The sequence below is a fragment of the Arvicanthis niloticus genome, chromosome 2, assembly GCF_011762505.2.
Source record: "Arvicanthis niloticus isolate mArvNil1 chromosome 2, mArvNil1.pat.X, whole genome shotgun sequence".
Lineage (NCBI taxonomy): Eukaryota > Metazoa > Chordata > Mammalia > Rodentia > Muridae > Arvicanthis > Arvicanthis niloticus.
In genome coordinates, this window is record NC_047659.1 from 137624353 (window position 1) to 137637261 (window position 12909).

The 12909-nt window shown below is 52.4% G+C and overlaps 1 protein-coding gene across 7 annotated transcripts in view; it reads right to left on the bottom strand.

Annotated features, from left to right (window-relative positions):
* Positions 1 to 12704, bottom strand: part of Nfatc2 (nuclear factor of activated T cells 2) — a 122318-nt gene extending 109614 nt beyond the window's left edge. For 3 of the 7 annotated variants that reach the window (XM_034495781.2, XM_034495782.2, XM_034495788.2), the window contains exon 1: positions 125 to 432. In XM_034495781.2, the coding sequence (XP_034351672.1) occupies positions 125 to 254 (130 nt within the window). In that variant the 5' untranslated portion in view covers positions 255 to 432. Of the gene's footprint in view, positions 1 to 124; positions 433 to 12097 lie in introns of those variants that run through there. The other 4 variants (XM_034495783.2, XM_034495786.2, XM_034495789.2 and 1 more) reach the window with 4 other exon arrangements.
* Between the last annotated feature and the right edge of the window lie 205 nt (positions 12705 to 12909).

Below are 12909 nucleotides of genomic sequence, written 5' to 3' on the forward strand. Positions count from 1 at the left end.
CCCCTCTCTGTCACCAGAGCAGGGGCAACCCCTGCTGCAAGCTCCAGGAGGAAACCCTGCATCGGGTCCCTAGGCCCTGTTCCCACCAGGGCTCTAGAACCAGGCTCGGGGAGCCTCCACCGACCTTCGATAGGGTTCAGATAGTCATAATCGAAGAGAATGGAAAAGTCCAGCTCGTCTTGGGGACTGCCCCCGGGCTCGTGGCCGGGGCCGTCCCCGCCGTCGGGGTCGGGCTGCGGCTCCGGGGCGTCCATGGCTCGGGGCGTTCGGGCTGCGGGGCCGTGTAGAGTCGAGATGCGGGGAGGAGGCTCGCCCAGAGCAGGGGTCACCGTGTCTGTGGCGCACGCCGGGGCCGAGGATGGCTCACGGCGCAGTGGGTCCTGGACGCGTCCGGGGAGCGGGTGGCTACGCGAGCTTCCTGCTCAAGGCACCTGTTGCAGTCTGGAGGGGGCGGGGGCGGGGACGGCGGTGGCTGGTGGGGCGGGGCGCCGCCCGGACGGGGAGGGGCACAGCCCGGTCTGGCCTGAGCGACAGGCCCAGACAACTTCTGCTTCACCTGCTATTGTCTGATCCAGGGTCCAGCCAGAAGCTGCTACCCCTGAGCTCTACCTCAGGGACCACTCGCTGAACCTTTCCTGATTCCTCTCCTTTACTTCGGAGGGACGCTCTGTCTTCTTGGGCAAGCCCACAGTCATGGATGGCTCTTGCCAAAGTGTCTGTCTCTGATTTGCAAGCTCCGAACTCAATTGACAGGGCCTGGGCCACTTACCACTGTGCCACCCAGCATATAGCAGCCACTGTGGCCCTGGAGGGACAGATTAGGGATAAAGATCATCTCGGCAGCGGCTGCGAAGGTTTTGGCGCCAGGGGGAAGTGACACGCGAAGTTTGATTGATGATGATCTGGGGACCCTGTCCTGGTAGTGAGAACAGGAAGTGGTCTAGTGTGTGGGAGGCAGGGCTGACAGGTAACCTGTACATCCGGCTGATGTAAGATGTAGATTACCAGGCTCCTCCCCATGGCTCTGGGTTCCTAGTCTGGATTCAAACCCAGGAATATGGAATTTTGATCAAGCTCCCAGGACAGAGGTTTGGGATGATTGCTGAAGAACCCAAGGATGCCCTCCAACGAGCCTCCCAGTTTACAGCTCTCAGAGCGAGAAACGAGGTAGCAAAGCCAAGCTAGGCAGTGGTCCCCGATACTCCTGCGTGATTACAGTCACCAGAACAGCTTTTAAAAGCCAGGCCGGGCTACAACTGCAACCTCAAGAGAGAGGAGGCGATAAGACTTAAGGAAACCAGAGATCAGACGTCTGGGTGGGTGAAGCCCTAGGTGGGTGGGGGCCCTGGGGTCCTTGTCTCAATTCAGGCTTGATGACAATGACTACACTCCTGCACGTTGGACCATCAGGAAGGAGGACAGAGGGCAAGCACTCTTCATGGGGAGCCACTTCTCCACCACGGAGGTCTGCCTCAAGCTATCCATCACTGAAATGGGTGTGTGGTTAGGCATACTAATAATCCCTGCACCTGAGAGGCAGAGACAATAGGATTGCTTCAAGTTTGAGGTCAGCCTGGGCTATGGAGGAAGAGAACTACTCTTTTTTTGTGTGTGGTTTGTTTGTTTGTTTGTTTTGTGTTTCCAGACAGGGTTTCTCTGTGTGGCCCTGGCTGTCCTGGAACTCATTCTGTAGACCAGGCTGGCCTTGAACTCAGAAATCCGCCTGCCTCTGCCTCCCAAGTGCTGGGATTAAAGGCGTGCGCCACCACCGCCCGGCCGAGAGAACTCCTCTTGCCACCAAAACCAAACAACTCTTTTCAGAAATATGTGCTGAGTAACTAAGTGTTACAGACACTGCGATGCAGGCTATTGCAAGGCTGCCCTGCAGCCCTGGTTACAGGACACAGATGCAAAGAGGCACAGCTGTGAGCAGGCCTTCCTAACTCCCCAGTGCACTACAGTCCAGTGGAGCCCAGTTAAAACATCCAGTTTCCCAAGCCTCACCAGGCACCAGTTAAATCTGGGCGCTGGGCTCTCAGCATATGCACTTAAACAAACAAACAAACAAACTCTTTTATGCTTCCAGATGAGAAACCAGAGGTGACAGCAACTGGTTCAGAGTCCACACCCCTGCCTAGGCCTGCCTCTGCACAGGTTCCAGGTTCCAGGCTTACAGAGCACCTTCTGGTTGTCGGGGCATAAAGAAGTGTTGTAGTGGGGGCATCCAAGTGCCTTAGGGGTGAGGACTCCAGGCAAGACCTGGATCTCTAGAAGGAAATGCACCTTCTTCCCAGGTCCTTATGACAGAGGCCCAAGGTCGGACTCGGAAATTTGGCCAAGGGAACATAAAAGAGTCACTGTAGTGGAGCTCTTGGGTCCTCAGTCACCCCTGCCCATCCCTTGCTAACCCTCTGCTCTACCCTCAACCTCCCTAACACTGCAACCACCCCTTAGCACAGTTCCTCATGCTATGGCGGCCTCCCAACCATGGAATTACTTTTGTTGCTACTTTGTACTGGAATGTCGCTACTGTTCCGAATCATAATATAGACACCTGAATTTTCCGATGGTCTTGGGTGACCCCTGAGAAAGGGTCACCAAAGGGGTCGTGACCCACAGGTTACAGCTGCCCTACCCCATGATGACTAAACCCTTCTGGTCGAGCTGGCATCTATTGCCTGTGCCTGCCCAGAATCCATCTTCCTTTATTCTGTTAACTGAACCCAGGGCCTCATGAAGGTGAGACAAATATTCCGCCACTGAACTATACTCCAGCCCCTGGGAAGATGCTCTTAAGATAATCGTGGTAGACGTATACCACAGTTGTTCCATCATGCCTGTCAAGGAAGAGAATGAAAAACCCGGACCTGGCCAATCAGAGAATTTTATCTCCAAAGACCTATAGGATTCACAAAGGTGGGGTCCATGACCACCTTATTCACAGCCTTATGTACTGTGGATATATAAATGAATAGAACTTGGAAAGATATTTGAATAGAGACATGTTTGAATGGACAGATGGATGGGTGGGTGGGTGGATAGATGGGTGGTTGTTTAGGTGGATGGATAGATGATAGATAGATAGATAGATAGATAGATAGATAGATAGATAGATAGATGAGTGGATGGGTGGATTGGTATATGTATGGGTAAATGGATGGACAGATGGATGGGTGAAGGGAGAAAGGGATGAATAGATGTCATGACTCTGTATGTATAAGTTTCCCTTTAACTATCCTCCTCTCTGAAGCTAAACATCTATGGGGCTAAACATCCAACTGCTAGGACTGCCCTCCAATCTGGTCTTACTGTGCCCAAGAGCAAGCTAAGCTAATGAAGGGAAGATGGCTTCTCCACTTACAGAGTGCTTCCCATCTGCTAGCCGTGGGAAGAGCCAGACCACACTTGCCATGCAGAACACGAGCCTGGCCATCCTCCAGAAAAGCATCTTCTCAGACCATCTCACTCTGACCTCTACAGCAAAGCAGAGTCATTACAGGGAGGGTTCAGACCAGGCCCTGACCCAGAGCAACGTTCTTCTTGGAGCTATGGAGCAAGGAGGCTTTCTTTTCTCGGGGCTAGCTTGAAGGCTAGAGCCTTGGCAGGGGAAATGCATACTTTTAATTCCAGAATAAATAACCGAGCTCTTCAGACTGGGGGCAGAAGAGATGGCCTTCACGCACGGGGAGGCACCAAGTGGGGTTGGACAGAGGCCTTGACAGAGCAGCCATGGACCTTCTCTTGCTCTGCAGCTGACATCCGTCCAGAGCTTTTTCATGTCCCCAGCCTCTCCAGCAAAAGCACAGCGGGAAGGCAAGGAAGTCACTGGGATTGAAGCTTGCGGCAGACTTGGCACTGACTGAGCCAGGGTGTAGGAATACAGCTCAGTTAATTTACCTCCCCACCCCCATTACAAACGGATGATACCACAGAAGGAAAGAGGTTGCAGCCACGATCCCAGGAGAGAACTCGGGTGTAATGGGGAACTTGGGGAAGCCTTCAGGTCCCTAAACCTGGGACCACTAGGTTGAATAGAAGTTAGCCATAGATTAGTAAGTATAGACAAAGGTCCTGAGGCAGGAATGAAACACTGGAGGACCTGAAAGAAGACAGCAGAGCCAGGTGACAGTGACAGCAATCTACTGTGCCCAGCTCTGCCGCTGGTCTCTCCGGGATGTGCAGGCTCAGGTGGCACATTTTGATGTCTATGAGAGATCTCAAAATGAAGGTCTCTGAAACCAATCCCTGATGCTGTGATGCTTTACTGATCTCCATGTATTGAACTCCAACTCGTCCACAAAAACTCAGAGTGGCTCTGCTTTCTCTCCTCATCCCATGTCCAAACTCAAAACGGAGGGCAGCTCTTTTTCAAAAAAAAACCTGACCATCTCTCACCAGCTCCATGATTCTTCTTCTTGTTCATCACCCTTGGCCTTCTCCCCCCTCCTGCATGAACTTCCTTCTGGATCTGTTTCTATTTGTGCCTGAACATAAAGCAACAAGATGGGTTCTTTTAATATACATGTGGGCTCTGGAGGGATGGCTCTCTCAACAGTACTGTTGGCTGTTGTCAAGGACCTGAGTTAGGTTCTCAGCACCTACCAGACAGCTCACAACCACCTATGACTTCAGTTCCAAAGGATCTAGTGCCCTCTTGTGGCCTATCTGGGCACTGCATGCACATGAGGCTCATTCGTTCAAGGAAAACCCTCATACACATAAAAATAAATCTTAAACATACACATAGTTGGGACTGGGGAGATGGCTTGGCAGTTGAGAGCGCAGACTGCTCTTGCCAAGTGCCTGAGTTTGGTTTCCAGCACCCATATTGCACAGCTTACAACTCTCTGTAACTCCAGCTCCAGGGACCTAATAGCCTCCCTCGGCAGGCACCCACAAACATGTGCACAGACACACAGATACACACATGTAATTAAGACCATTTTAAATATATATACACACATGCATGCATGCAGCAACCCTCCAGTAGCTTCCTGTCGCGTGTAGAATGAAGTCGAAAAGCCAAGTTCTACATGAACTGCCCCAGGTGTCTTGAGTATCGTGCCTACCCACCTGCTCCTTCTCTTGTGCATTCTGCCAGTGGATTTGACCTGGGAAATGCCCAGGATGACCCCGAGGTCCCCTCTGATACCGCCCTTCTTTGGCCATGTCTTAGCTCAGACATCACCTCCCCAGAGAGACTCTTTCTGCCTGCCCCCAGAAGGAATGGACTTTTGACAGTCAATCCTTCTTTAACACAGGTCCTGAATATTGTATAGAGAGATGGTTGTGTTCAAATTTTTCACTGTTTGTAGGAAATTCAAGGTTTGCGTGTGAGGGTGTTCACCTGTGTGCTTACGTGTGGAGAAGGCCAGTGGACAGCCTCGCCTGCTTCCTCTGACATGATCCTCCTTGTCTTGTTTTGGGACAGGGTCTCTCACTGGCCCAGAACTTTCCAAGTAAGGCTAGGCTGGTGGGCCAGTGAGTCCCAGGGATCCACCTGTCCACGCCTCCCTAGTACTGGGATTGCAAGCAAGCTCACAGCACTGTGCCCAGAATTTCTTTTATTTATAATATGGGTTTGGGGGTTGATCTCAATGCCAGCAGGGTAAGCGCTCTGTGGACTGAGCTATTCCTGAGCCATTAGAGCCAAGCTTCACTGGCTTGTGGGTCTTTGCCTATGTCCTCCAGTCTTCAGTGCCCCCAGGACACAGACGGATGACAATGAGATAAGGGACCCAGTGCTTCCCCCTGGGGGACAGAGGAGGGACAAAATGTGAGAAACACCACTCCCCTGTTTGGCTGGTGCGAGGGCACAGGACTGGTAGACTGGAGGCTGTGACAATCAATGTCACTTCAAAAGTTTGTGCCAAGCCCCACGAATAGGCATGTGTCCTGTCACGGTTTCTACAAACATTTCATCCGATTTGATGGGTCCAGAAACACACTGCATGCACATGGTGTTTTTAAAAGAGGGAAGAGCCTGTGCTATGTACAGGAAAACAGCCTGCTAAGTTCATCAGAGAGTCCCTGAAAAGAGCAACAGATAAAAGAACAGTCAAATGCATATTAATAAGATACTGTACAGATAAGGAGCTGTGGTGTGTGCACTTGCGCACGAGTGCACGCACACACGCACACACACACACACACTTCCAAACAGACCTTCCAGAAGGGCAGTGGCTCCCTTAGATAAAAACACTAATGTCTCCGTGCTGAAGGCTAAGTAGTAACAACCTGACCCAAAGGCCCTGGGTCCCATTTAATCGCTTCCCGGAGTACAGAATGCTGGCCTTTTCTGTGCCTAACCCTAACCCTAACCCTAACCCTAACCCTAACCCTAACCCCTAACCCCTAACCCTAACCCTAACCCTAACCCTAACCCTAACCCTAACCCTAACCCTAACCCTAACCCACTGCCAACCGGAGGAACAGTCAGCATCAGCCTCCTGAAGTGTGACAGGCACAGCCACCAGCATCTCATACTTGGGAGGACCATGAACGTGGCTCAGTGCTCCACTGTTAAATTCCCACTAACCTTGGAAAAGACTGTGAGGTTTCTGTCTGTGCACTGTCCAGATCCTGACTGCAGCATTTAAGGAATACGCCTTAAATTCTGGCCACGAACTTCACGTTCTGCTAATGGCCTCCATGACCACTGACTGCACAGGGCAGAAGCCAAGCACCATAAATCCAATCGGGGAAAAATAGGAACCCTCTCTTCTGGATTCCAGAAGCAATCACTCCTCAGCACACACACACAGAGGAATAACATCAAAAATGGCAGCAAGCACAGTCCCCTGTGGGCCAAGGCTTCAGACAGGGTCTTGATTACACCCAAGAACACCCTCGGTGTAAGGATAACCATCATACCACTTCCCACAGCGGGAAACTGGGGCCCACTCATGTGGTGAATGTTTGGGACCTTAGTTGCCAAAATAGAATGCATCCGTGTGGAACCCCACAGTGTCCTGGAGACCGCAGTGGGAGAGCCGTGGAGCAGCCAGCTCATAGGCAGGGAAGCATTCCTCCTGACCATCTCCTCCATCCACATTGGCTTCTGGTCCCTGCCTGAGCTTCTCAACGGCTTCCCCAGCATCCACTCTGACCCGGCTCCAGGCCTCTCCTTTCAGTCTGTGCTGGCCTTTGAGATTAAGGAGGCCACACACTCTGCCGCTGAATTTTTCCATGTGACTCTGATGGTGAACTTCAGACCCCTAATGAGGTCCATCTGTGATCCTAACTTCCATTGTCCCCCTTTCTGCCCTTTTGCTGGGCTTCTGCCTAGGCACAGACTACCCTGGCTCTTCAGGAGCCTGTGTGAGCGTCCTCGGGAACGTGTACGAACACCGTTCCTCCTGCTGGGCATGTTCTTCTCTGTACACTTGCACGCACAATTCAGGGCTAAACAAAAGCCCACTTCCCTGGGGAAGAGGAGGTGTCCCAGCTGAATGAAGAACCTACCGCTGGTGACAACTAGTTCTGCTCTCTCACCAAAAACAAATGCACAAGTCTTCACTCCAGATGCCTAGGAGTCAGGACTCACTGAGAAGAGTTCTTGGCAGGTGTGAACAGGTGAAAATGAGACCATTTGAAAGCCAAGGAGGCTAGTCCCCGGGGCTGGGGCCCTTGGAAGGGCAAGCACCAATTCACAAAGGCCACAGGAAGACAGAGGCAGAGTGCAGAGACACAGACACCAGCCACAGAAGCCCAGGACTCCCTGAGCCATAAGAAGTCAGAAGAGACAGACAAGGTCCACGCTGAGCCTTCAGAGAGCATGGCCCGCCAGCACCCAATTCCAGACTTCTGATTCTTAGCACAGTATGGAGGGGTTTTTTTCCTGTCTAAACAACACTGTATGATGACCAGTTACAGTAGCCACAAGGAGCCAGTCTAACCAACTATAATGTGTGCACGCATGTGTGTGCACACACACAGATATGCATTCACATGTACAAGTGCGTGCAAATGTGTACATATATGTGCAGGCAGGCATGCAATTGTCCAGAGCACAAGGGCAAACTCTTGTCCACAGGCTCCATGTCCAGCATGCTTAACAGGAAATGGGCAGATCAGCTGCTCTAGGATCTGTGTGTGTGAGTGTGTGTGTGTGCGCTCGCACATGTGCACACACGTGTGTTAGTATACTAGCCTGTGTGTGTGCATGTGAGGGCCATCAGGTGTCTTCTTCAGTCTCTCCACCTTATCTTTTTGAGACAGGGTCTCTCAGTGAACCTGGAGCTTATGGTTCTGCTAGATTGGCTGGCCAGGACCAGGCTCCTCCCTCCTCTACCCTGAGCTTACCAGCATGCACCTCTGTCCCCAGCTCTTTTGAGTGGGTGCTAGGAATCCGAGCTCAGCTCTCCATGCTTCTACGGTAAGTTCTTTACACACTGAGCCATCTCTCCAGCCCTCGGCAGCAGTTCCAAACACCACTCAGCTCAAAACTTACTGTTACTCTCTTATCTGTAAGGAAACTGAGGCAAGGGAAAGTGAGGTCCCTCCCACAAGGTCCCACAGCTCTTCAGTAGCAGATGTAAACTGGACCCTGTGATCAGCCCTCAGGCTGTTGACTTTCTGGGGTATCATAAATTGCTCCTGGGATCCCCCCAGAGACTCACAGAATAAGGGGCCTGGCCTCGCCTTTCAGGAGCTTATTACAGCCGTGATAAGAAAATAGCTTCAGAAAATTCGAGTCTGCTCTGGAGAGCACTTCCTTCCTCAGTGTTGAGTTGTGGGAAGACAGGTTGGGCTGTCTGGGGAGCCAGTGGGAACTAGCCAGGGAGGGGTCTTGGCAGCCCCCTGTTCTGAGCCTCTCTGCCAGCCACCTTCCTCTAATGGCAGTGAAGATGTCTTTTATTGTCCTGAGAGGCAAGGCTAGGTGAGGCATTGTCTCTGTTTGCCTCAGTTTCTCAGTTAGGACAACAATGATAATGCCTTTTCCATCATCTCCTGCGTCTCTCCTTCCCTCCCAAGATGTGTCAGAGAATGTCTTTGAGTTGGAGACAGAGTCTAGAGCCAAGGTCTAAATTATGTGTATGCCAATGGCATCCAGAAGTTAGGGTGGTGTCTGCAAGTACCCAAGGCAGCTGAGCCTGCCGTTCACATTGGCTCTGCCACTTTCTTACTGGGTAACCCTTGGCCAGTTCTCTCTCTGGGCCTCACCGCCCTCTGCCAGGGAGGAGAGTACAGTACACACCAAACACAGTCTCAGAGAAGGCAGACAGTCCCAGACAGCTCTGAGTCAACACAAAGTTAACAGGGACAGCGGTGGCTCATCCAGGGCCGGGCCCTACGCTTCTCCTCGTGTATGTGACTTTTGGCAAAGCTGGTCTTTCTGTCCTCACCCATCAGATACCAATGCTGGGTATGCGCTCACCGCATGTTAAACAGAGCTAAGTCTTTTATATGCATGGTTTCGTGTGACGCGCACGACAACCCTACGAAGACTATACTGTCATTATTCATTTTTTGCAAATGAGGACATTGAGGCTTCTGAAGTCATCACATCTTAACCCAATCTGTGTCACTTCAAAGCTCAAGTAAGTTTTACAAAGAACTCAAGAGGCCTAGGACACTGTGGGTGTGGTTCAGTCGGTGAAGAGATTGCCTGAGTTCAGACTCTAGCACCCCATATCCTGGGCATGGTAGCTCATATCTCTAAACTCAGCACTCCGGAGGTGGAAGCAGAGGATCAGAAGTTCAAGGTCATCCTCAGTCACAAAATAAATTTGAGGCTAGCCTAGGCTACATGAGGCCCTGTTACTAAAGAAGAGGGCAGGGTATGATCTCAAGAAAATGTATTGGAAGGATCTCAGCTGATGTTCAATTTCTATACAATATTAGTTTCTATCTTTAATATGATAGAAATTGCAGTTGGCGTTCACAGGGCATTCGTGATGAGAAAAATTGTGTCTGGGTTTGTTGGCTCCCACATCACCCCTCTTCAAAAGCCTTCTTAGAGATCCCATTTTACAGATGTGGAAAGTAAGACGGAGAGGTGAATTTAATTTCCTGGTATCCCACAGCTATGATGTGGCCAAGCAGATACCCCCAACCCATGCAGAAGTCAGGGAACCAGGGCTTGGGAGGGAGCAAAGTGCATCTCAAGTTTGTTTATTCCTGAAATACTTTCCGTCACCTTTCAGATAACACTGAACACTCCCTTCCACATCTTTAAGCTCCCCTGGGGCTTCAGACCAACTCTGCACAGCAAGCTTGCCGATTCCTTTGCCATGCAAATATTTCCATCCTGTGTTCTGGCCAAGTTGCCCATCAGTTTTCTCCCTAGGACGCTGAGGGTCTCATCCAGTGGGCAGTTGAGTTTAGCTGCTGCCCTTGTTGTTTTCTCTGGGGACCTCTAGGCAGGGAATAGGGATTGGCCTATCTCAAGCCAGCTGTCTGTGACGCCTGGAGCTGTTTTCTGTGAGCCTTTAGTGCTGTGTCATGTTTGCAAGGATCAGGCTGGTGCCCTCCATCCTGCCTGTGCAAACACAGTGGTGTGTGTGCACATGAATACTGTTCCTGTGCACTTGAACACGGACTGGGGAGTGGGACAAGGGACGTATGTCCTTCCAGACCTTAGCTGAGAAGCAACATTCCCAGCCCGGAGCAGAGGGCTACAGTAGCCACAGGAAGACACAAAACAGAAGCCAGTTTTCTCCTCTGAGTTCTCTGTGTGTCCCTCTCTTCCTCTCTCATGGAGCTAAAATCTGGCATTTGTCTGTCTGTGCCGCTGTCCTGACCCCATCCCCTCAGGTCAGAGCATCTGTCGGTGCTGTCGGCCTGCTCCCCCTCCCCCAGGTCAGAGCATCTGTGTCTTAGCTTTGATTTGTTCTGCAGTAAAAACCATTCCAAGGCATTGGCATACGCATGGCCTCCCTGAGAGCATCACTCTGACACCTGACAGAATATTAGTGCTTTTTTTCTCTTGATATTATGTCACTGCAGTGGTGCCATTTACGCAGAGGGCAGGGTAGACTGGTACCAGGAAAAGGTCCCAAGCGCTGGCAGGAGCTGGGCTTTCAAAAGTCCCGCTCTACTAAAAGTAAGCTGAGGTCGGAGGTGACTAAACCTTTTACCTAACCGGGATGGGGCTTGGATCCGGCTTTCAGCAAGAACCCCCCACCCCCAGCTTACTTGCCAAAACTGTCATTTGCCTCCGCCCCACCGCACCCCCCCCCCCAGGACTGCAGTCCACCACGCGGAGCACAAAACCTACATTCAACTCAGATTTTATGACACGAGGCTAACTCCTCCTACGCGGATGTATTCCGCTTAACCCTTCAGCCCTTCCCATTCGGCGGTGCCCCTGTCCCTCCACACAGGCTAGCCTCACGGAAACCATCCAACAGCTTCCACTTTAAAGACCTGATTTCTGACTCCCCAGCCCAAACCCCCAAACTCAACCAGATGGGCTAGATTTCATATCATATTCTCGCTCATTAACTCCCTCCCGTAAGAACCAAATTGAATGGCTTCAAGGTTACATCTAAAAGGAAGAAGATGGAGCAGAAACGGGGACAGTGGGGCGTCTGTGATCCCTTCGGCAGTACAAGCTCATTGGTACTTTAAATTGTGGTGGGGGGAGCTGGAAGAGCCCTCAGACACATCCCAAAAGGGGGGATAAAATGGCTTAAATTGCTCGAATGGCCCAGAGCATCTGTTGATGTAACTACTGGAAAGCGAAGTCTTTCTGTATTAGTAAATAACAAAATGTCAAGCCCGTGTTAAAAAAAAAAAAAAAAAAAGCTAAATAATAATGATAACAAGGACAGTGGCCTCTGCTGTCAAAGCCGAGAGCAGCAAGCGAATAAGCCGGTGGTTAGCAGGGAGACCCCCCCCCTTTCCTGGTGTCCCGACACACACAGAGGGAAACCTGCCTGGAGACACTTCCTAGAATCACCACCAGCGACGGCCAGGATGTGCGCGTGCGCCTCTGTTTCGCAGCATCTATGCTTTTACCTGCGAGCAGGGACAGCGTGGGGTGCCTGGCGGAGGGCTAGGGGTAGGCAGCGGAGCGAGGATGCGATGAGAGGATGCGGGAAGGGATGCGGGCAGGGATGCAGGCAAGGGATGCCAATGGCGGCGCGGTTACCTCGGTCCGCAGACCCCATGGTGCGGAGGGGCTGGCGGGGGCCCGGCCTGCGCAATGCGGGGCGCTGCATCTGGAGGCGCCGGGCTCAGCAGGCTGGGGACCGTGTGCTGTGATCTGACGAAGCTGCGCAGAGGCTGCAGCGCCCAGGCTCCGCTCCCAGGCTCTGGCTCCCCGTGCTCCCGCTCCTGTGCTCCTGCTCCGGCTCTCCGTGCTCCCGCTGCCGTGCTCCGGGTTCCAGCTCAGGCTCCCCGGGCTCCCGGCGCTCCGCGGTCGCTTACTCCAGCGGCAACGCGACTTCCTTCCCCGCGCTCCGTGTTTATAGGCTTTCAATGCAGTAAAATAACGGGATTCCCTCACTGTTTCCTCCTGTTTACTCAGCGCCATGGAAACCCCTGGATCCCGTCCATCTCCAAAACTAAGGGCTTTCCTGAAAACTTCACACTCAGGAATCCATGACGTCGCCTCCTCCGCGGCCAGCCAGCTCCGTGGCTCCTTCGGCCGCCAAGCACAAGTCCCTGATTGTTCGGGGCAGAGAAAAAGTCAGCGAGAGGGAGGCGCGCAGGGGTGGGGGCGCGGCCCGCCAGGCCCTGCAGGAGCTGCGTGCAAACTCGCAGACAGCCACCGCCTCCCCACTGCAGCCTTGCCTGAATCCAGCCTGAACCCAGCCTCCTGACACCCCACTTTCTGAGCGGGTGCCCCTTGGAGAAAGCTCCCAAGGATTTCAGTCAGCATCCCACCCCCACCCCCGGGTGTCCAGGAGCCCTTGGACACTTGCCCAGGGGTGTCTCCTTAGGCCCTCAGTGCCTCCTCTG